Source organism: Pinus tabuliformis, chromosome 4_2, assembly GCF_031772625.1.
Source record: "Pinus tabuliformis cultivar Carrire ecotype Pingquan chromosome 4_2, CPIR1, whole genome shotgun sequence".
NCBI classification, from domain to species: Eukaryota; Viridiplantae; Streptophyta; class Pinopsida; order Pinales; family Pinaceae; genus Pinus; species Pinus tabuliformis.
In genome coordinates this window covers 139,402,733-139,427,452 of record NC_142304.1, presented here as the reverse complement: position 1 = coordinate 139,427,452, position 24,720 = coordinate 139,402,733, and the positions used below count along the sequence as shown (strand labels likewise).

The following is a 24,720-nucleotide window of genomic DNA, read 5'->3' as shown; positions in this document are numbered from 1 at the left end:
CATCATAGGAAACAGCTTGACCATTTCCATTTTATCTATCATAAAATCTCCCTCCCTTTCCATGAATTGTTTTTCGAAAAATCGAAATGTCTCTTGTTTTATATCCTTGGCCGAGGTATGGATGTGCCCAGATTCATCTTTTATGGCCCATATTGAATTCATTGTTTCCTTTTGGATTTTCCATGTGAAACAAAACAACAACAACCACCAAAAAAAAAATTGTGTTCTAATCTCTGCCCTTGATCCAAGCTAAACGACTTTTCTGCCTCCATTCCTCTTCCTGTAGTTTGAGGATTTTATCCTTCCTAATCACCAGTTTCAGTATAGCCCAATGTTGTAGCTCAGAAAAATAACCAGTGGCAATTGGGTCCAATAAAAGTGTAATTTCACTTTCAATAGATAGCAGTGCCTGCCTGAGCACTTTTCTGCGATTATGCACCCAAATTCTGACTTCAGATTTCAGTGGCTTGGGTTTATCCTTGATCAACAATATAGGATCATCAATTGTTGAAGAGACCAGGGAGGTCCAAGAATGGTGAACGAGCTCCTAGAAATTTGGTTCAATTACCCCTATATGATTGAATTTAAAGTGTAACTTACTTTGCTCCAACTCCTCCTACAATTCTAGGATAATGGCATCATGATCTGAGATACCAGAGAAAAATGTCTAGGAAAGGATTAGATTCATCCGATGACATAAAAGTGAGTCCACAAAGAATCTATCGATTCTTATCACCATCCCTGCCCTCCTCCCCAGATCTACCATTACGCTAGGTTGGGCACAAAGGGATAGAAGCAATGTCTCTGAGTGCCTTGCAATTAAAAAGATGAGTAAAGAAGGTAGACAAAGGGCCCAATTTACGATTAAAAGATGAGTGAAGAAGGCAGGCAAACAAAGGGTCCAATTTAGCCCTATGGCCCCAGCACCGCCCCGCTTCTAATTTAAAGTCCAAATCCCCATCAATAATCAATTGGTGGATATCCAAGATACTAGAAGAGTCAACCAATTCCCAAAAGGATTTACGATTACTATATGGGGCATATATATTCAAGATACGAAATTTGTGTCTCAAACCCCTATAGTAACTGATCAATACAATACCTGCACAAGTCTTGTATGCCTGGAACGAGAAATATGTTGGGTCCCAAATTGCAGCAAGCCCACCTAAATTTCCATGTGAATTTTTATCACAATTGTGCCATGAAGGACATGTCTCGAGGGGTCCTTCTCCTTCGCCATCATGGTTTCTTGAAGCAAAACGATAAACAGGCCTTTTGTATTTATACAATATATTAGGTATCGCTTTATTTGGGTAGAGCCTAGGCCACTTAAATTTAAATGCATTACCCTTATTAGGGAACGATTGAAATGGGATATGATGCTCCAAGATCTCGGTAAGGTGTATCCTTCATTGATTCAATTTATCCATTGGAAAGCCTTGGAGCAAATTGTGAGTATAGCGTCTCTTCCATTGCTTCAGAGAACTGAGAGTTTAGTTCAGTGTCAATATCCCCCACATAGAGTGAGCTTCTATACTTGGTCCCTTTTTTCTTCCTCTGATCAAGATCAAATTTCTTCATCCCCCAGTAGCTTTAGGATCCCACATTTTGTAAGGTATTTTTCTTTATTGACACAGGTTCAAGGCCTAATCCAAGATTTCCTGTCAACGCCTGTAAATCCAGATCAACCGAGATTGGAGACACAATTGCTTCGAGATCTTTGATGTTACAAATTGGAGACAATTATGAGTCTGCTCAACTTGGACAAATTTTCCATTTCTTTGCCCTTCCTATTCGTGGGAGTCTGGAGCGATGGATATGTGGATTTAACCTAGACTCCTTTATCTTTGTTGCAGGGCTCAGTGCCCATATTAGATTTAAGGGCCTTCACAGAGTTCAAATATGAGAGGTTCATATTAAAATGTTTGCTTTTCGATGAGACCTTTGTTGTTCCTTGAGGGGACTTCTCCTGTGAATTTCCATAATCCAGCCTAACCAGTTGCTTATTTTCCAAGGTGCTCTCCTTTGTCCTCCATCTCCTCCCCCAATGTGATTAGGGCAATCGACCAACAGATGCCTGGTTTGTGACATTCAAGACACATAAAGGGGATCCCCCACTAGCCAACTTGTTTTCGAATGGAGAAGGTAGCCCAGTAGATGTTGATTGCAGTCGGTAATCCACCCAAAATATCCACTTCTACCAAAAGCCTAGTTGCCTTCTTGTCAAGCAGACTCATACAACCTTCACCCACATAGTACAATTTTCCAATTTCACTGACAATTTGCCAGATCACTCCCTTCATCCATAGCGCAATGGGGAGACCAAGAATTTAGCCCAAATTATTTTTCTCTTGGGCGCCTCCATCACAAGATCAAACCCAACTTTCTAATTCTGAAAAACCAAGAATCCACATCCTTTAACCCAAGGTAATGTTGCAATTTTGGTTGCATCTACCTCCTTAAGTTGCATCATTTACACAGTTTTATTCTTCCCCAATTTTGTTATGTCACAAATCATTAGGCGGAGAATCAATATGGCACCAATCACCAATATCATTAGGAAAAAACATTCCAATATATCATACCTATCCATTCTCTGCAACTCAATCCACATACCTCATACCAAGAACTCTAAAAGCAATGATAATTTTGTTCCTATCCATTCACAGAAGTTCAAAGGTCGAACTCAAAATCAATGTATCAGCTCCATTGAACCAGATCATTCTCTACTCCACTCACTAATGTGCTTAGCCCCTTTGCTACTAGTTGAAACAAGAAAGGAGATAGTTGTCATCACCTATCCAAAAGACTAAAAGAAACCAAAAATAGAATACTGCAAAATTAGCTTATTCAAAGCAACCCATAATTCAATTAACTAATTGGAGATACAAACATACTTGCGTAAGTACGAACCTTATGAATAGAGAGGTAACTTTATAATCTCCATGAGATAAATCTTCATCAACACCGTAGCCTTGTTCCTTGTTTTACTTTAATGAAAACCCTTCTAAGAATTCCTCATAGCATCATGTATATGTCTATTGAACAGCAAACCAAATTGTCCCTCTAAATGGCAATTGGGCAAAAGATAATATCAACCTAATCACAAATATCTGAGATGATCTTGTAAACCAAATTGCAATGAGCTATTGGGCTAGAGTCTTCAAATGTGACAAGATCGTTCTTCTTTATGATCCATACAAGGGAGGTAGCATTTGTTGCCCCCAGGGTCTTCCAAAAAAACCTCAATTCCCCAAAAGTCGCAATTCCTCAACCACTCTAAGAAGATCATCTTCTAGAAAATCATAAAACCAAGATAGAGTTCTATTATCCAATTGTCAAGGCTGAGACTTTTTGACATTTTAAAAGACAACAAAACTAATTCTAGTCAGGAGCCTTGGTAATTTCAACTTCCGTGCTAGCATTCTTATCTTCGTCAAAGAATTTGGGAAATAGCTTGACCACAATAGCCTCATTGAAAAGGGATTGAAAGTGAATTTTTACGAACAACTAATTCTTTGAAAGAAGCCTTTCCACCATCAAACCCCTCAAGTCCAAATACTATTGAAATTTTGTCTTGCACATCTATGAAAAGATTTAATGTTGTCACCCTCTTGTCAACCATATTGTTTGGCCTTTGATCCTCTATTTTGATTCTCGCCTTTCAAGTTGTTTCTTCTTACCATTAAGCTCCTTCAATTTCATGAATCTCTTACAACAAAAACCCCACTAGAGTTATGCTCAAAAAGGTTCCATATTGCATCCACCACTTCATCAATTATTTCTGTGCTTTCCCTTGATTTCTCCCTAACCCACTCACTTGACTACCAATATTTTTAGTGAAATAAAATTGTTTAAGAACAATTTCATAACAAGAACCCCACAAGATTCATATTTTTCCAATGCCCTAAAACAATGTTTCTAAAACCTTGCTTTTTCAATTCATAATTGATTAAATTTGAAAGGAAGAGGATGATTTTTGGTCCTTGTAATTAAGTGTATAGGCAAATGATCCAAAAGCTCTCCAAATCCAACTCATGACAAGGTCAAACTATCATAAGTTTGGCAACTAAGTTTCTCACAATTTCTCAAGTTTCAAGAACCAATCAAGTCATTTCAAAATTTGTAGCCTTCCCATCCATGAATTTCTTCACAATGGCAACACCACCTTCACATCAACCAAATTCAAATCTTCAAATAAATGAGAGAAAGATCTACTTATGAACCAAGCCTATCTATTTCACCCCAAACTTCACTAGAGCTTAAGGTTAAATTTAGATCTCTCACAATAACATTTTCTCCAATTGGAGCCCATGGGATCTTTCAAACTATCCAAAAACTAAATTATATCATCATATCAAGCATACATATTCCTAACACTAAAATTTGTATCTAAATTTACACTATTCCCTCTAAAAATATACATGTAACAAGGCACACATAATTAAAAGCTTCAAATATATCATTTTGTCTTCACTCCAATAATCCCTATGCCTCAATAACACGAATTCCAATACAATGCAAAAATTTCTACAACTTTGGAACCTAGACACATCCTCTCTACATGTAACAAGGCACACATAATTAAAAGCTTCAAATATATCATTTTGTCTTCACTCCAATAATCCCTATGTCTCAATAACACGAATTCCAATACAATGCAAAAATTTCTACAACTTTGGAACCTAGACACATCCTCTCTAGAAACAAAATTACATCTAGCTTGTAAACTACAAACATCGTTATCCTTTCAAGGAAACTCCCTAATCATTTGACATTAAAAGAAAGTATGATACATTATTTAACATATTTTTAAAAGTTCTCCTCTAAGAACCCCTTCGAGAGTTTTTTGTTTGCATTCCTTAACATAAAATGCTTAACAACTCTATGTTAATTATTATTTATCCACAAATGTTGATCAGCGAAAATGAGAATTCGAGATTCTTCCGTAGATATCCTAATGATGGGATGGGTTACTTACCCCTAAACATTGATGGAAATAATTTACCACACTACTCCAAACACTCTCCAATACTGATCATTTCAAAAAGAATACATGTAATAAAGAAACATTTTTCAAATAGTTGCCCATAAGAACAAAAATTACATGTTGCACCTATCTATATTGATAGATAATGGAAGAATACCCACCACATATAGTCATAGGATGAACTTAAAAAGAGTGGCAAGTGGATGTGGTTAAGGCAAGTTCTTTGGCCTTGATCGATAAGGGAATTCTAGTTTCCCTCACAAAATTATCAACCACATACAACTTAGCACTACGGAAAAGTATTCAAACTGTTGATAGAAAATGGAAAAATATCCAACCACATATAGTCATAGGATGAACTTAAAAAGAGGTGGCAAGTGGATGTGGTTAAGTCAGGTTCTTTGGCCTTGATATAGGGGAATTCTTGTTTGCCTAGCAAAATTATCAATACCACAAACAACTAAGCCAATTAGCACTACAGAAAACTATTCAAACAATTGAGGACAAAGCAGAAAAGTGTTCAAACTATTTAAGACGAAGGTACTATACCATTATTAGTAGAGTATGACTATTATTCATCATGTGGTTTTCAACTCCCTTCCTGAGGACAACGCAGAAAAGTGTTCAAACTGATGCAGGAGCATCATCTCCGAAAAACACATTGTATTTTACCTAAGCTAGGGGGTTTCATGTTTTGAAGAAATATTAAAATTTCATGTAAATATTAATATTATTTTGAGTGATTCATTAATTATTGGTGAGAAATTGTAAATGTGAGACAAATTAGTTTCTAGATTATTTAGAATTAATGAGGGAGCCTAAGTTGGAATTAGTTTCTAAGTTTTAGGGATGAGAATCTATCTTTTAGGGATGTTGAGAGATTTAGGGGTTTGTTGAGGAATTGAAGGGATTGAGCATTTAATTAAATGATTTTTAAAAGTTGTATAAATAGGAAGGGGATTTGTGAGAAAAACAACATTGAGACTGTGAGAGAGTGTGATGTTGAACAGCAAGGCTGTAAGCCTTCAAAAACTGCAAAGGGCCATAGAATTGAAACATCTGGCCAGCAAAAGTTGTAAGTTATTGTTTTGATTTCAGATTATACACATATACATTTGGTGATTGGTTGTGAAAGTTATAGTTATTTCTGGTCAAATGTATATATATGTTTAAGGAATTGATTGTTGAAAATATCGACCAAAGGAAACCTACAATGAATGAAATTGTGAAACCCTGAGTGATTGATAGCAGAAGTGGCTATTCGTTGGAACGTTGAGGGCGTTGTTGCACTAAATGGTAAAGGAGTATATATATTGAAACGTGAATAGTTCAAAAGATAATTGAATATGTTGACTCTATTATGGTAGATGTCATAGTTCGATTGCAGAACAGTCTTTGACAAATGCGTGAAACCATAAAATAAAATCTTATGCATAACTGAAGTGAATGTTTGGGTTTGTGAGTTTAACTACAGATATAATGAGTGATGGAATGTATCTATTGCGTAAATGTATCAATGATTGCTAAATGCTGAAAGAACAAGCCATGCGTTGAATTCTGGGTTGCAGAACATTGAATGCCGAGTTAATAGATTTGAAAGTGCGCAGATCTGATTTGAAATGGTGATAGCATTGCAACATTGATGAAATTTGGGTTTTCAATTCATTATATCAAATGCGTAGGAGAAATCGATGGTAGAAGTCGATTTCGAGGCGTGAAGACAGAATAAATGGTACGTATCACATCTGCAATTCATACAAACGCTGGTGCAGAGGACAAGTTTTCAGAACAGTAAGCAATAGCGTTGAATTCCGAATTGATGATGTGTGTTGCAAGGAGAGGTAAGTTTATTTTTAATTCAGAGTCTGGTTGAAACTTCAGAATTTTGAATCGATTAACTAATAAATCGATGGGTATAGAAGAAACAATAGGAAATCGATTTACAGAAAGGTATTGAAGTCGAGAAGAGGCGGAATTGATAGTGTGGACAGAAGGTGGAAGACACAGTTTGCCGGAATACTTGTAAAGAAGTTTCAAGTGGAATGTTGGAAAACGGATGCCGAGTTGCATGAGCCAGATTGACCACCGTGGAGGTAAGTGAAATCACATGAGCAGATTGTTGTTTATAAGCGCTGGCAGAGTAACAGACTCTGTGAAAGATCGATTGCCTAAATCGATTTTGATTGGTGAATCTCCATACAAGGAAAGAGGCTAATCTGCGCTGAGGAATAGAGTTCATTTCTGGCCAAGAACGTAGATATAAAGGTATGAAAACTGGAATCATTATGTGGTCCTGAGCCTGGAGTAAGACGCTTATACAGATGGCAATTTTAAGTCCAAAGAATGTTAAATTGCAATGAAATTTGTAAACATGTAAAAATTGTAATGCATTGGGTTAATGGAGTTCCATTATGATAATAATGAATACTCTAGTAAATTGAAGGGCACAATTTGGTTGGTTGACTTCCAAATTAGTTGGTTGGCTTCCAAATTGGGGTTTAAATAACTTTGTTAAGTTGTAATGATAACTCAAGGGCGCATTTAACTGAATCCAACACATGCCGGAAGAATTTGTGATGGTGTATAAACACATGAGGAATGTTGGTGATGAAATGAATTAGGGAATTAAGGCATAGTTCTGGTGTTATGAAGCATTTAAAACCTTATTGATAAACAATTTGATGTTTGAGAAATGATTATTGTGGATTTTGGTTTTATAACCATAAATATGAAAGAAAGCTTCCGCATAAAGAGTGAATTAAAAAGAGATTGTCTAATTTTGAATTGGGCAAAATAGAGCATGTATGTTTATAAGCATAGAAGTTGTGAAGATCCTGGTAATGCAGGTTCAGCCTACATCATTTGGTATCAGAGCCGGAATGCTCTGTTGAAATGTTTATTTTCTGAATGAGGACAAGAAGATTTGTTGAACTGAAATGTATTTTGAATGTGTGATGAATGATGAAGATCAGATTTTAAATTTGATATGCAGCATACATAATTACAAGTGAACAGGATTACAGTGAAGGAAATTACAGAGGCGAATGAAGGACAAGATCAAGCAGGTGAGATGATTTTCTGATTTGAAATTTATGATTGAGGTTTATGGTTGCAGAGAAGACGATGGCATTGAACCTGACATTCAGCTAAAGGCTGAATAAGGAGGGCAATTGTAGTGTCCTGAAGAAGAAGGTGAGTTGAAGAGATAGCCTGAAGAGAGCAGAGAGAGTGCTCGAAAGGTTCCAGAGGCAGTGAACCCAGTACTTACCAAAAGACTGAGTGAGGAGAGCTTGGTGAGGTAAGTGGCAGCAGAAGAGATTGCTGTCGTAGAGGCTAGTACAATTCATGGTGAGTGAGGAACTCATGGAGAAGATGATCATGGAGGATCAAAGAAGAGGTTCAGAGGAATGCCACAGAGATGAGATGACTGCAGAAGTCAGAGAAAGAGAGATTGCAGTAATGAAAGTGCAATTGCAAGTACTAGAGGAATGGCTGCAAGAGCAGGAAGATCAGAATAGAAAATGGCTCTTTCCACTGAAGGGAAAGAGAGTGGTTTGGCAACAATTGCAGAGGAGGTTGAGGCAAATTGTAATTGCCTTGTTGAAACAAGAACTTAGAGTTCTTGAGCAAGAGATGGAATTGGAGGAAGCAGTCAAGACTAAAAAGTCTTGTGATTTAAAAACTAATGAGTTGTGTATGTTTGCAGGTACAGTACAGGAAGATGAACAAGCGTTAGAGTTTGTTCAAGAAAAGTTGAATCTGAAGGCTATTCAGATCGATGCTGAGATAGCAAAATCTCAGAAAGGAATGAAGACAAAGGAAGCAGAAAATGATAAGTACTCTGAAAAAGAAAGCAGTGATGCTTTTGCTGTTACAGTACAAGAGAAAACTCTTGTGGATGCTGAAGAAGAGAAGCAGTCTGAAGCGCAGATAAGGGAAGTAACAGCTGATACTGTTGAACATTTTATGCAAACTGAAAGTTTATGTATGAATGCAGGTGATGATGATATGCTTCAGCAATGCTACAAAGAAATTGCATTGTTGGAATACTTGTTGATAAATTCAGAGTATGATAGAAAGGTTACAGCAGACGAAAGAGTTCAGTACAGTGAACGAGAGCAGAAAGACATCTTAGAGACAGATGGTGTGAGAGAAAGACTGGTTGACAGTCTTGAGAATTCTTCAGAGGATTCTTTGGGCAAAGAGAAACAACATACTGAAGTGCTGGCAAAGGAGGACAAGGCACTGATGCCTTCTAATTTTTATTCTAACAAGTGTTTTGTGAATGCAGGTATTGTTGCAGAACATTTGACTCAGTTGGGCAGTCAAATGAAGGAAGAAGAAGTTTTTTGTTCCAGAAGACAAGAGGGTATGGATGATCGGGCGGCAGTCAGAACAAAAACAAGCATAGAAGCAAGAAGTCAGCGAGTGACAGTACAAACTGAGCAAGTCGTCTTAGCTCAGCAGACAGCAAGAAATCAACAACCGGGAGATTTATTGGACCGAGAGATTGAAAATATCAGAAGATTGATGAAGAAACCAGCAGCAGCAAGAAAGAAAATGAGGGACAACAAGAGAAAGACAGCAAAGGATTGCAAGAGCAGAGCAAGTGGAGCACTACAACACAAAATATGGAAACCTGGAGAACAACAGCAGATAACAACAGCAGTAAAGCAATTGACAAGCAAAGAAAGATTACAAAATAAAATTTGGGATCCAGGAGGAAATATCCAGACTTATGACCAGGTGGTCATGAATTTTCTTACATGGGGAGTCTGATGCAGGAGCATCATCTCCAAAAAACACATTGTATTTTACATAAGCTAGGGGGTTTCATGTTTTGAAGAAATATTAAAATTTCATGTAAATATTAATATTATTTTGAGTGATTCATTAATTATTTGTGAGAAATTGTAAATGTGAGAGAAATTAGTTTCTAGATTATTTAGAATTAATGAGGAAGCCTAAGTTGGAATTAGTTTCTAAGTTTTAGGGATGAGAATCTATCTTTTAGGGATGTTGAGAGATTTAGGGGTTTGTTGAGGAATTGAAGGGATTGAGCATTTAATTAAATGATTTTTGAAAGTTGTATAAATAGGAAGGGGATTTGTGAAAAAAACAACATTGACTGTGAGAGAGTGTGAGGTTGAACAGCAAGGCTGTAAGCCTTCAGAAACTGCAAAAGGCCACACAATTGAAACATCTGGCCAGCAAAAGTTGTAAGTTATTGTTTTGATTTCAGATTATATACATATACATTTGGTGATTGGTTGTGAAAGTTATAGTTATTTCTGGTCAAATGTATATATATGTTTAAGGAATTGATTGTTGAAAATATCGACCAAAGGAAACCTACAGTGAATGAAATTGTGAAACCCTGAGTGATCGATAGCAGAAGTGGCTATTCGTTGGAACGTTGAGGGCACTGTTGCACTAAATGGTAAAGGAGTATATATATTGAAACGTGAATAGTTCAAAAGATAATTGAATATGTTGACTCTATTATGGTAGATGTCATAGTTCGATTGCAGAACAGTCTTTGACAAATGCGTGAAACCATAAAATAAAATCTTATGCATAACTGAAGTGAATGTTTGGGTTTGTGAGTTTAACTACAGATATAATGAGTGATGGAATGTATCTATTGCGTAAATGTATCAATGATTGCTAAATGCTGAAAGAACAAGCCATGCGTTGAATTCTGGGTTGCAGAACATTGAATGTCGAGTTAATAGATTTGAAAGTGCGCAGATCTGATTTGAAATGGTGATAGCATTGCAACATTGATGAAATTTAGGTTTTCAATTCATTATATCAAATGCGTAGGAGAAATCGATGGTAGAAGTCGATTTCGAGGCGTGAAGACAGAACAAACGTGTCACATCTGCAATTCATACAAACGCTGGTGCAAAGGACAAGTTTTCAGAACAGTAAGCAATAGCGTTGAATTCCGAATTGATGATGTGTGTTGCAAGGAGAGGTAAGTTTATTTTTAATTCAGAGTCTGGTTGAAACTTCAGAATTTTGAAACGATTAACTAATAAATCGATGGGTATAGAAGAAACAATAGGAAATCGATTTACAGAAAGGAATTAAAGTCGAGAAGAGGCGGAATTGATAGTGTGGACAGAAGGTGGAAGACACAGTTTGCCGGAATACTTGTAAAGAAGTTTCAAGTGGAATGTTGGAAAACAGATGCCGAGTTGCATGAGCCAAGTTGACCACCGTGGAGGTAAGTGAAATCACATGAGCAGATTGTTGTTTATAAGCGCTGGCAGAGTAACGAACTCTGTGAAAGATCGATTGCCTAAATCGATTTTGATTGGTGAATCTCCATACAAGGAAAGAGGCTAATCTACGCTGAGGAATAGAGTTCATTTCTGGCCAAGAACGTAGATATAAAAGTATGAAAACTGGAATCATTATGTGGTCCTGAGCCTGGAGAAAGACGCTTATACAAATGGCAATTTTAAGTCCAAAGAATGTTAAATTGCAATGAAATTTGTAAACATGTAAAAATTGTAATGCATTGGGTTAATGGAGTTCCATTATGATAATAATGAAGACTGTGGTAAATTGAAGGGCACAATTTAGTTGGTTGACTTCCAAATTGGGGTTTAAATAACTTGGTTAAGTTGTAATGATAACTCAAGGGCGCATTTAACTGAATCCAACACATACAGGAAGAATTTGTGATGGTGTATAAACACATGAGGAATGTTGGTGATGAAATGAATGAGGGACTTAAGGCATAGTTCTGGTGTTATGAAGCATTTAAAACCTGATTGATAAACAATTTGATGTTTGAGAAATGATTATTGTGGATTTTGGTTTTATAACCATAAATATGAAAGAAAGCTTCCGCATAAAGAGTGAATTAAAAAGAGATTGTCTAATTTTGAATTGGGCAAAATAGAGCATGTATGTTTATAGGCATAGAAGTTGTGAAGATCCTGGTAATGCAGGTTCAGCCTGCATCACAAACTATTTAAGACAAAGGTACTATACCATTATTAGTAGAGAGTACGACTATTATTCATCATGTGGTTTTCAACTCCCTTCCTAAAAATCCATATTTCAATAGACATAATTGTAGTTAGACTATCACTATTATTCATCATGTGGTTTTCAACCCCGTCTTAAACATCCCTATCTCAATAGGTTGATCTTTCGTTTTAAAAGATTTTAAGATCCCCTATTATTATTTTGTACCCACTCTGTATTTATGAACTCTATGAAGATGGAAGATAAGTGCCATTCTTCAAGTTGCGTGAATCTATAAGCATTATACATGAAAATTATCATGTTTAGCACATGTTAATCTTTACTAGACATGACTAATCATATTGCTGCTTTACTGTCTGTAGCTTTATTTTCTGTTCATTTTCCTGACGTTGATAAAATTTTAACTGTTTCCCTCTCGTTTCTAGGTAAATGCTTTAGGATGAACCCAAGTTCTGATTATTATTATACATGTGAAGGAGCCCACTCTTTCTCCCTTTTCTAGTTGGTTCTTCTAGCAACCTCATAGCCAGGTTTTACACCTAATGGGCGCAATACTTTGATTGAGAGTTTAAATGGAGTTAATAAGTAGACGAATGCAACATTTTAACACTTTAGCTTCCATATTTTATTAAAAATTAAAACAATTTTCCCTGAAAAATAATTAACTAGAGCATTCGTCATTCACATAGGTCATTGCCAATTTAATTGAAACCATAGTAAAATAATGCAAATAGTTTCTTTTCCCCAATTCCATGAAAAATTGACCTCCTTCAAACCAAAACTAGTAATCTTAACTGCATTCTCTATCTATATATATATATATATATATATATATATATATATATATTATATATATAATGTTATCAAACAGATTGTCATCAATTCAAACTGTGAACAGAACTAGTGTATTCAAATATGTACATGCCTCGTGCTCATGGTATTACAATTTTGTTGAACAGTGCAATACCTATTACTATCTTATCTTTCAGCAACAAGATGCCAGATTAATAGACAAAAATCAAAATCATTTGTGCTATCTAAGAATGACCTCAAAATATACCAAATGTACTTCACAAAATCTGATACAACTAGTGCTGCATTCAACAGGCTGTAAAGAAACACATTCTCTGAGAATCTAAAAGCAAAATCTCAGATATGGAAATAGACAAATCAATGGTATAATTACTAAAACTACAGATAAAGTATCAAAGCGGCATTAAAATGAACATTGTAATACTCCTATCATTTTGTATAGGTTCACTTATATGAGTAATACACACTGTATTTATGAACTCTATGAAGCTGGAAGATAAGTGCCATTCTTCAAGTTGCGTGAATCTATAAGCATTATACATGAAAATTATCATGTTTAGCACATGTTAATCTTTACTAGGCATGACTAATCATATTGCTGCGTTACTGTCTGTAGCTTTATTTTCTGTTCATTTTCCTGACGTTGATAAAATTTTAACTGTTTCCCTCTCGTTTCTAGGTAAATGATTTGGGATGAACCCAAGTTCTGATTGTTATTATACATGTGAAGGAGCCCACTCTTTCTCCCTTTTCTAGTTGGTTCTTCTAGCAAGCAACCTCATAGCCAGGTTTTACACCTAATGGACGCAATACTTTGAGAGTTTCTCTTCACTTAAGGAGATTTAAATGGAGTGGAGTTAATAAGTAGACGAATGCAACATTTTAACACTTTAGCTTCCATATTTTATTAAAAATTAAAACAATTTTCCCTGCAAAATAATTAACTAGAGCATTCGTCATTCACATAGGTCATTGACAATTTAATTGAAACCATAGTAAAATAATGCAAATAGTTTCTTTTCCCCAACTCCATGAAAAATTGACCTCCTTCAAACCAAAACTAGTAATCTTAACTGCATTCTCTATCTATATATATATATAATGTTATGCAACACAGATTGTCATCAATTCAAACTGTGAACAGAACTAGTGTATTCAAATATGTACATGCCTCGTGCTCATGGTATTACAATTTTGTTGAACAGTGCAATACCTATTACTATCTTATCTTTCAGAAACAAGATGCCAGATTAATAGACAAAAATCAAAATCATTTGTGCTATCTAAGAATGACCTCAAAATATACCAAATGTACTTCACAAAATCTGATGCAACTAGTGATGCATTCAACAGGCTGTAAAGAAACACATTCTCTGAGAAAAAGCTAAATCTCAGATATGGAAAAGACAAATCAATGGTATAATTACTAAAACTACAGATAAAGTATCAAAGCGGCATTAAAATGAACATTGTAATACTCCTATCATTTTGTATAGGTTCACTTATATGAGTAATACACACAAAGGAACCTCCTATTTCTTAATTGTTAATAACACTACTGCTGGACTCAGTTTTCAGACTGGATAAATAGTCAAGCATGAGCAGGCATTTTCCGGAGTCCAGGATTTCAATGCACGGCAGCTGACAAATATATACCTACCACAACGATAGACGAAATACTCTTACAAAATACTTTCAAAACATTGGAAAAGAACGATACCAAATACTTTGCATATTAGCCAGCACTTTACTTGATTGTAGATATCTGTACATTTGTGCACCTCAATCTTAAGACTGCACCACTCAACGACCATGCAAATTTAGTGAGAACACAATCTCAATCTCAGGGTGGTCCCGTTCCATCCAAACTTTGCTAACAAGTAACTTTCTCGGGGAAAGGAACCGCTTGTAGAGGTCTACTGCTTCAAACATATAATAAATAACAAAAACAAATATGCTGCTAAAGATATTGTTTAATGCTTGCTACATTCAACTTTTTTAACGCTCTAATATTTTCAATTTAACAAGGGCAAATCAAAAATACGATTTTAGTCAACCATATTCTGAAGTTATTAATGGCCCATACAGAAGAACCATAAGCAAATTATAGCAGTTCTGTCAATCGGTACTAAAACGCATTAATCATGGACTCAACACTGGTAGCAAAAACTTAAAAAATTAAATAAAAAAAAATTAAAAAGAGCATAAACCAAAATCTCAAGAAATACATCATAATGAACTATCTAACAAAAGTCAAACGTCGACACCTCCCACCTGGTGGCCTGTCAACTGAACCCGAACCTTCATTCCCCAGACAGCCTTGCAGAAAAGTCCTCATGGTATGCATGAAAATAAGTCTTTTAATTTTCGTCGCCTTGAGGATCACATAAACCATCCAGAGTCTTATGCCATGTAAAACAATAGAAGCAAAGCTTTCCTTCACTTTTGTATGCTTACCAGGCCGAGTTGCACATTAACAGCAGCCAGTAAATCACACAAAGCAACAATAACATGAATAAAAGTTTTCAATAGGAAAATGTTTGTCTACAATTCATACTATGCCAGTTAACAAAAACGGGTGTAGTTTCCTCCAGTCACTCGAAAAAATAAACGAGATAAGGTTTCTGTTAAATATATGTCATTGGTGTGCTCAAATTCAAACTGCCTCAGCATCTCAAGATGAGGCACCACTTCGAAGTGTTTGTGCTTTCCTTGGTTTCCTTGGAGCAATTTGAGTTTCAACCTGGGCAATTACAAGAGAAAGTAAGATGTCAGATACAATAAATAATACAATGTCAGAAAATATGTAGCTATCATCACCAAGAAGATTACTATACTAAATTTCAAATATGTAAAGCCACGGCATAGTTAAACATTAAACTCTGAAGGGCAACTAACACTACTGTGTAGACGGCTAGAAAGACCCTATCCACAACAGAACTATATAGGTTCCACTCAACCTTCCAGAAGATTTTTCTCTGGGACAGCATATCCATTCCATACTTGTACTGGGAACCTTCAATTCAACATTCCAAAAGCTATCCGTTTCTACTTATAGTGGGAAACCTGTAGGAAGCTGCCCATAAGCTTTCTACAAATAATCTCCCAACTCATCCTCAGCAAAATATAACCAAACATTTTAGGTTCCATCACTATTTCAATTCCAATGCACAGTCGATCATTTTCTAAGCCTTCAATGGGACATTAAATGTAACTTCAGCAAACTGATCAACAGTCAACTTCTAGAGGCGTTAAGATAAGATCGAACGTGAATGCAACTCCCATAAAGGCATCTCTAATCTCTGAGATCACATACTGGAATCTGAAGTCCATCACATAAACAACAAATATATACAAAGTTGGCATCTATGATCTAATAATTACAGAGCAAACTCTCAATAAATGTAGGCCTCTCATTAGCAAATTCTTCAACAGTCAGTTTCTCTAGCATTGAACCTATGAGCTAAGAACTGCATAACAGTAAAGACAACTTTCCTGCCAATAACTATACATATTCAAAAACTTTGACTAAAGAAAATAGTGTTTTAAAGTGTATGAAATTACAACAAAATTTGGAGAAACATAAAAGAGAGAGAGAGAGAGAGAGGCAGATCGAAGATTATGCAGATAAAACATGAAATGTCTCAAAAAAAGCTAATCACAGAGAATTTTCCTCGTCCAAAAAAGTGTCTCTGATCTAGGATCAGTACCACATCTCAAAACTCAGATGAACTAGTTTTATACAAATTGTCACAGTTAAGCATTGGTGGTGTGGTGGCTGCACCTGGAATCTCTAACTCATAACATATTGCAATTTGCTCTATATGCTAGTAACAAAGCAATTCAGTATACAATATCAATCACAAGTATATTTAATCTCAGCATAAAGATTTCCACAACTAGCGATATATTTGCATGTTAATAGTAGTTAGGCTAACTGGTGTGAATCCTTGCTTAACTAGTTTCTTCTTTATGACACTATTCAATAACATTTAGTAAAATTTTGATTCAAATTCTCAACACCTCTCTTGGCACTCCTATATTGCCTAGATGGAAAAACTAAAGCACACTGTAGAAAACGCGTAACTCTGTGTGTGGATGAGAGAGAGATTTGTATGTATGTATGTAAATCCTGGCTATTATCTTGAGGCTATTGAGATAAGGAACAAAAACAGATTTCATGATATGGGTACCTCTTTTTTGACGGGTGCTTCCTTTTCAGACAATATCAGCTCAATGTGACATGGTGATGACATATAAGCTGCAAACCATCAGATCAATAAGCACAAGCAAAATTTCAGGATCCCAATATCAAAATTATATATACGTATGTATTATTAACAAGACTTTGAAGGAAATGTACATACGATTGATTCTTCCATGGGCACGGTATGTTCGTCTTCGCTGCTTCTGAGCCTGGTTCACTTGAATGTGAGAAATATAAAGTGTATCAACATCAAGCCCCTTTACCTGAGATCATATTTAAATACATCACTTCATATCATAAATATATGCCTTGTTAGTGAAATTTTCAGTCCTTTGAATTTGGAAAATAATATACCTTGGCTAAGAACCAACAATAACAAGTTCACAAAGAATGTGCAGTACCTCGGCATTGCTCTCTGCATTTTTAAGTAAACCTAACAAAAATTCAGCTGACTTGACAGGCCAGCGACCCTGTCCATTAGAATTTCGAGACTTCGCTTGGGCAGTTCTGCCCACACCTCCACAAAAGCGGCGAAAGGGTATTGCTTGTTTGTGGGCAATTACATCCTCCAGATACCTCTTAGCCTTACCTAGAGGTAGCTTCTTAACTGCCTGTGCAGTTTCTCTCGTATTCTAAAGAAATATAAAAAGAACAAAATAAGAAAGCCTTTACAACAGAACCTTTTGATAAAAAAAAGAGTTCAAAACATATAAATTGCCAGCAATTAATTTGTGATATGCACCTTAAAATGAACACGTAAATCAGACCCTCTCGCCTTCGCAGCTGTAAATAGAAACAAAATTGCGTTACATAATATTACAGAATAAAAAAACTTTGCATCCCAGTAAGAACCTGTGCTTTTTGAGATTATCCATAATATCCTCCTACATCAAGTGCAAATATCCTCCCAAGTCGAGTGCAATGGCTACAGTCAGAAAAAAATAACTGGGGCAAACCTGATAAGCTATTGTGTTTAAAACAAAAAGCACTAACCAGGATAATGCTCGGGCTTGAACTCCATACAAAAAAATGGAACATCAAAAGAAATGAAATCAACAAAAATTAAATTTATATATCTCTTATAATAATAATAATAATAATCTAATTTTAAGATCACGGTCAAGCCAGAAACCAAATTTGTGTATGAGACCCCCTTTTTATGAGATAAGGGAACCACCTCCACACAGTAATGACTCCTAATGTCTATGGAAGTGTACATACTCTACCTCTCTCTGGATTTGACACTGTGACAACTTAACCATTGGACCCACTCAAGCTACACAAGGAAATCACCAATTATAAGAAACTGGGAGGAGCCCAGGATTAAAGGTGTGGAATTGACAAAATGTTTAATTCTAGTATAGGCGCACACTCCCCACATTTCCCATGCACTTATGACAGGGGGATGCCTAGGGAAACATTTCCCCACGTCCCCCTTTGGGGAAACTCGAGGTGATGCAGGGGGGAATGTTTGCCCAATATGGGGAATGCATTTCCCCTAAAGGGGTGCTTGTGGGCACCCCCTCAAAAAGGCCAGGGCATCCAGCAGACTTAACAGTTTTAACTTTTCAGGGTTGGGGAGATTGCAATGTTTCCATGGAATACTATCATGTATGAGCATATGGAACTAGCATTTAATCAAGAGCATCAAGCCCTCAATGGACCTTGATGTTGGTGGCATTGATTATTGAACTCCTCTGTCATGACCCTGGGAAAATTGTACCATTCACTCAAACAAAATTTCAGATTTGACATGTTGATCTTTCTTTATCTTATTTTAAAGCTTAGAGGGTAGGGTAATATTGATGACGAGGATTCCCATATACACAATGATTTTGATGATATGTAAGTATTCGTTGTAGCATGAATTTTTTTGAACAATAGAGGCAATCTAGAGCCTCTTTGTTCATGTATTTTTGGATCAACTATGGTTTTCACTCTGTGCTAATTTTGCTACATGCACCCTTGCTATATATATGAGAAACTTTGCATGTTTGTGCATAATGTTTGGATTCATATGGATGCACATGTATTTATGTACTTTTTGGTTGACTGGCATTTGGTCCATTTTTTTCCAGTTCCCAGTTTTAGGGTCGACTGATTTGATCACCAATCCGCTTCCGGTGGCATTGATTATTGAACTCCTCTATCATGACCCTAGGAAAATTGCACCCATCACTCAAACAAAATTTCAGATTTGACATGTTGATCTTTCTTTATCTTATTTTAAAGTTTAGAGGGTAATATTGATGACAAGGATTCCCATATACACAATGATTTTGATATGTAAGTATTTGTTGTAGCATGAATTTTTTTGAACAATAGAGGCAATCTAGAGCCTCTTTGTTCATGTATTTTTGGTTCAACTATGGTTTTCACTCGGTGCTAATTTTGCTACATGCACCCTTGCTATATATATGAGAAACTTTGTATGTTTGTGCATAATGTTTGGATTCATATGGGTGGACATGTATTTATGAACTTTTTGGTTGACTGGCATTTGGTCCATTTTTTTTCAGTTCCCAGTTTTAGGGTCGACTGATTTGATCACCAATCCGGTTCCGATAACATTGGTTCATTGTCCATTGTTCATCATTTTTAATTTTAATTTTTATTTTTAAGTCTCGACTATAGATACTGATGACCTTAGAGCAAGTCTTTCGCTCATCAGTTTCTACTATTTTTTTATCGGTAATTTCAATTTACTATTCCAGTCTTCAGACTTTAATATCTACTATATTGCTTATTAGTACTAATCAAATTCTCGAACAATGAATGGTAAATTTAAACCAATGTAAACAATATTTTATTATTTCTATTTCATTGAATCATTTATGATGTATGAATTTATGCATTTCGTTATTGAAATTCAATTTGAATAATATTTATCGCATATATCTATATAGACAAACATCCCCTGAATTTCCCTAAAATTTGAGGGTGCTCCCACACATGCCCATGTGCATCTCCTCATTCCTGTTCCCTCATCCCCATTCTCATTCTCTCATCCCCATATCGGAAACTTGGTGGAACATTGTTTAAATCTATGTATCTATTATATGATTACAAGGAAATCACACGTATTTATAAGAAACTAGGAGGACCCAGCATTAGTTGGGTAGTTCACCTACCAAAAAGTGACAAGTCAATTATGCACATTGATTAGATCACTGACCTAAGTGAACTTAATTACATGGCGTATGTACACCAACAACCCCTATAAGTGCAACTTAGGGAAGTATGAGCCAGACATTAAATCTCACAAATCGGTCCCAACTACAAGGCCATGATAGGCACCCATGTACAAAATGTTGAAAGGGTTAACAGAGGCACAGGACCAGAGCTCCTCCAAAGAAGCAAAACCAATGCTGAGATGCCATGGGGCTAACACTAAAGAATATCCCACAAAGAAACTTTGAAAGGCAAGAGAACGAGGAAAGCTCCAATGAGGAAGCATAACCACAATTCTTAAGAGGAGGGCCAAGTAACCTCAAAGAACGTGGTTGAATTCTAAAGCAGAGGAGAAATAGTTAGAGGCACAAAGATGGCAAATGCTGACAATTACCACATGAATGTTCCTAAAAGTTGGCTTTGGTTAAGACCCAAAACAAAGGCTTCAAATAGAAGGAAACACCATCAACTGTCAAAAGGGCAATGAGGTTTATGGAGGCTGAAAGTTCCAAACGGGTAGTATGACCAAAACGCTAACCTAGCAACAAGATCAATGATCCATATAAGAACTCCACGCAGCAAGCCAGAAAAGAATAAACTAAACTTGAGTTTTGGATACTCAGTCAATATTAACTTATAACCTCCTAACATTTTTAAGGCAGTTGCAGCAAATCTTGCATCAGCTAAATCAACAACACATAAAACAAGAGAATCCCCACCAGGACGTCTAGGCCCCTTTTGCACCAGTCAAGCTTCTTTGTAACCAATGAATGGATTGAAAATATTAGCAGCTTCCCTGCAAGCAGAATCAGCAGGAACTTGGAAGACCCTCAACAAAACAGGCATCATGCATTAGGTGGAGAGCACTCATCGGACCTTCCCAGAGGGTCTCCCAGCCCCTGCGCATCTGATCTTAGATGGCCCAGACTTACACGCACCCAAACTTTTCCCCAAATGGACCAAATCCAGGATCTACATTTCCAATACCTAGCCTGTAATCCATCAAAGCAATGTCACCAAGGGAGGAACCTGACAATCTTCCATAACCTCCAATGCCTCCCAGAGTAGTCCCAAGGTAGCGTCCCTAACCACCAATGTCGGCAAGATGTTAATCCCCTAGCCAAATATAGTAGAGCCCATTTCAAACATGGGAATCTGGAGCTCCACGAGGCTTGGATTCCCGTGGAAATGATCCACCTGCCATGTTGGGGCAAATAACCAGGAGTATCACAACCACCCAAAGACAAGGCTGGCAGAAGATCACTACGAACGCACTTGGCCAGGGCCCATAGTAGGAATCCCTAATGGGCAGCCATCTATCCCATGAGCATCCACAATTGACTTTATGTCAATCACATAGCAAATTGCTATCACAGCTGAAACATAGTGGAATGTTTAATGACCCAAATAGGGGATGAACAACAGTCAGGTACGAGTTCAAAGAAGGGATCCGGCTAAAAATGGGCAGATATGGCAGCAAGCAACACCGAAAACCCCACAAATAGCAAAAGATGTGAAAAACAGAGGCTCATGACTACAATACAAGTCAAAGCCATCACTAACTATGTTGCACAGGGACCTGTCCCCACCAAAAAACCCCGCATACCTGACCTTCCAGCGTACCAGGGACTTTTACAGGGCTTGGGAAAATCTCCAATTTTTGGGGGACTTGGGGACTACTCGTCATTCCCAACCCGTCCCGTGCAGATTTTGGGGACTTTTTGGGTACCATTTAACCATCCCAAAAGAAAAAAAAGATAATTATGTCTGACCCCATTTTAACTGGGTTTACTTTGCTGTTTGGATGGATTTTTTTACTGTTTTGGATGAGCTTTTAGCATGAAAAAAGTTGCTATTTATGCTAACTTCCAAAAATAACTGCTGAAAATACTTGTGTTCAGTGTTGGCATTTATTTTCTTCTCTGTCACATGACTGTGTAAAGCAATAACCCTCAGCACTGGACTTCAGCCTACAATTTCTGTTTCTTAAAAACGACATCACTTTAATAATGATTAAAAAGTCTGATAACCTTTACTTCCAGTGGCATGAATAAGGGACACAGTTATTGTTGATGAAAATCTTCTTGTTCTGCCCTGAAGGTGAAGTAGACTGTCTTTAAGACTGTTCCCATGTGGAACATTTAGCAAGTTCTAAACCCATTCTTACCCTAAAGTAAAGTCCTTGAACTGAATTTGAGATTTGAGATTATGTATTTTATTTTATAATTATTAATATGAATTTTGGATTTCTTAGCTAGTTCAATGTTTATAATTTTATTGCAATGATGTATTTATTATTTATGACTTATCTTTATACAAATAAAAAATTTAAAATAATAATAATTAAATTTATTATTTTATAATATAAATATATATATATATATATATATATAATTAATATTATTTTCTTCCCAATAACAAATTTAAAATAATAATAATTAAATTTATTATTTTATAATATAAATAGATATATATATATATATATAATATTATTTTCTTCCCCAAGTTGTAGTCCCTTGGAAAAATTGAGGATGTGCTCTAACAGTACTGGAAACTCATCCCCACCGTCCCCAAAGGCAATGCTACAAAGATCACCAATGAAAAAAATCAAGTAAAGAAAACACTATGTCCCACACTCTAATACCATGTTTAAAAAAAATAACAGTAACAGGATCATTCTTGAGCTTAAACTTCATACACAAAACAAGACATCTAAAGAAATCGAATTGACAGAAATATATATATATATATAATTACAACGAGATCGCCCGTATTTTCTAATAAACTGGGCGGAGCCCAGCAGTAAATAGGGATGGTTGAATATTTCACCTACCAAGAAGTGATGAGTCAGCTGTGCGCGGTGATTAGATCACAGATCTCAATAAACTTAACCACGTGGTGTATGTACACCAACACAGTGCACCTACTCAATGATCAACCTGAGGTTATAGATTGCAGCATGGTGTATATACACCAACATACTGCACCTATTCAACCATCAATGTGAGGATATAGATTGCAGGTACACCTTGAAGGTAATCCTGTGTTGTAAACAAAAAGCACAAAGGACACCAGATTTTGCTTGGATGGAAAAACCTGGACCAGGAATAAAAAATAACAAAGTTGCGGAATAATATTTTAGCAGGGATCAACAATCAAACTCAAATTTGACAGGCATCTCTTAAGAGAATTCCATCTCGTTATGCCATTTAATTTTGATTTTGAATAGGTTTGACGCCAGTTCCACAACCACACTCAAATGTGGTTTTATTCTGGTTTGTAAGACACTCATGTGCACTCCCCCGCTGCCTCTCCCTCGTCCACGGAAACCAGCGACCCCGGAAATCTTCCAAGCCACAGCACAATTTTGGGGAACCGGATCGCCTAACAAATTACGGCATTGACTACTGATGGGTTCTCACTAGCCAATGCCAGTGATTGTCGTGACAACATCCATAGTACTATAGGAACGGAAAAAGAATGTGCACCTTCTGGAAATGACAACGATGTTTACTTGACAAATTAAAGGCTTGTTTTATTTTGTGCAGAATACTCGAGATTTAGACACAACTGACAAAATGTAATCTTTAGAACAAAGCTTTTATGGATCCCAATCCTAGTTGGTGTAAGGATAGTTGACTTCACCTTGGAAGTTCGAAAGCGAATTACAAATTCTACTTGCCGCATTTCAAAATACAGAGAACTTTTACTCAGATCAGGATGTTGCATTATTTTCAATAATCACCCACAGTCAAGCTGAAACTTTAGGGCAAAAGAATACAGAAATCTAGCGCTGGTGACTTAGATCTATTAAGCGAGCACTTCAGAATCGATGGAATGGGTCATTGAAACACTGAAATAGGGCATAGCGTTGCTAGAGAATTCAATCAACGTATACAAACAGCAGCTAAAAACACTAGAAAAACAACATACCGAAACCCTTAGCGGAGGGGGATTAGCTACTTACATTTGGTGGGATTGCCGGGCTCCCTCGAGTATTTCACCTGCAACAAAGTACCATCCAGTATAAATCATCGAAAACCTAAGAGTCTTGAAAGCACAATAACCTGCACCAATAAGAATGGATACAACGCACCATGGCTGCGGCCTCACCAACCTCTGCTTCTCTCTCCTCTCCTCTCCTCGCCTCGCCTCGGGCCGTCCTAAAATGAAACAATAGTGGTGAAAGGGGTAAACTACTACGAACAGCCGGACAATAAAAGAAACCCTAATTCCCAAAACCCTAATCTCGTCGTTTTGGATAACCTGTATGAGGTGATATTAGGTGTCACATGAAATAGAGAATCTTTTGAAAATTATGCCCATTTTCTATGAATGATATGTTTTATCCCACAGTTTCTCGTGCTTAGGGGGGAGGATTGAGTTAGGCATAATCAAATAAATACGTCTATTAAATGGATGAATACGATTAGAGAATTAACTAGTTTAGGCTTATTTTAATTTTAAATTAATCAAGTGTGGTTGAGTTATTAATAGGCTTGTATATTTAGAGATTTATTTTTTTGAAGTAGTT

The 24,720-nt window shown here is 36.4% G+C and overlaps 1 protein-coding gene and 1 pseudogene across 1 annotated transcript; both read right to left on the bottom strand.

Annotated features, from left to right (window-relative positions):
- Positions 1–14,965: 14,965 nt before the first annotated feature.
- Positions 14,966–24,440, bottom strand: LOC149168605 (large ribosomal subunit protein uL22). Its single transcript, XM_089428339.1, has 7 exons — positions 24,283–24,440; positions 24,154–24,190; positions 17,758–17,798; positions 17,417–17,647; positions 17,176–17,278; positions 17,002–17,069; positions 14,966–15,551 (listed from the first exon to the last, which is right to left on the bottom strand). The coding sequence occupies exons 1-7, from the start codon at positions 24,283–24,285 to the stop codon at positions 15,483–15,485; spliced, it is 552 nt and encodes a 183-aa protein (XP_089284465.1). The 5' UTR covers positions 24,286–24,440; the 3' UTR covers positions 14,966–15,482.
- Positions 17,758–21,918, bottom strand: LOC149168606 (uncharacterized; annotated as a pseudogene).
- Positions 24,441–24,720: the final 280 nt, after the last annotated feature.

What these genes read in the sequence shown, in the direction of transcription:
- LOC149168605 (XM_089428339.1), bottom strand. An exon ending in TGCCCATGGAAGAATCAATC is followed by an intron (nt 17,070 to 17,175) that starts GTATGTACATTT and finishes GATGGTTTGCAG; the next exon opens with CTTATATGTCATCACCATGT. An exon ending in AAGCACCCGTCAAAAAAGAG is followed by an intron (nt 15,552 to 17,001) that starts GTACCCATATCA and finishes GTAATTGCCCAG; the next exon opens with GTTGAAACTCAAATTGCTCC.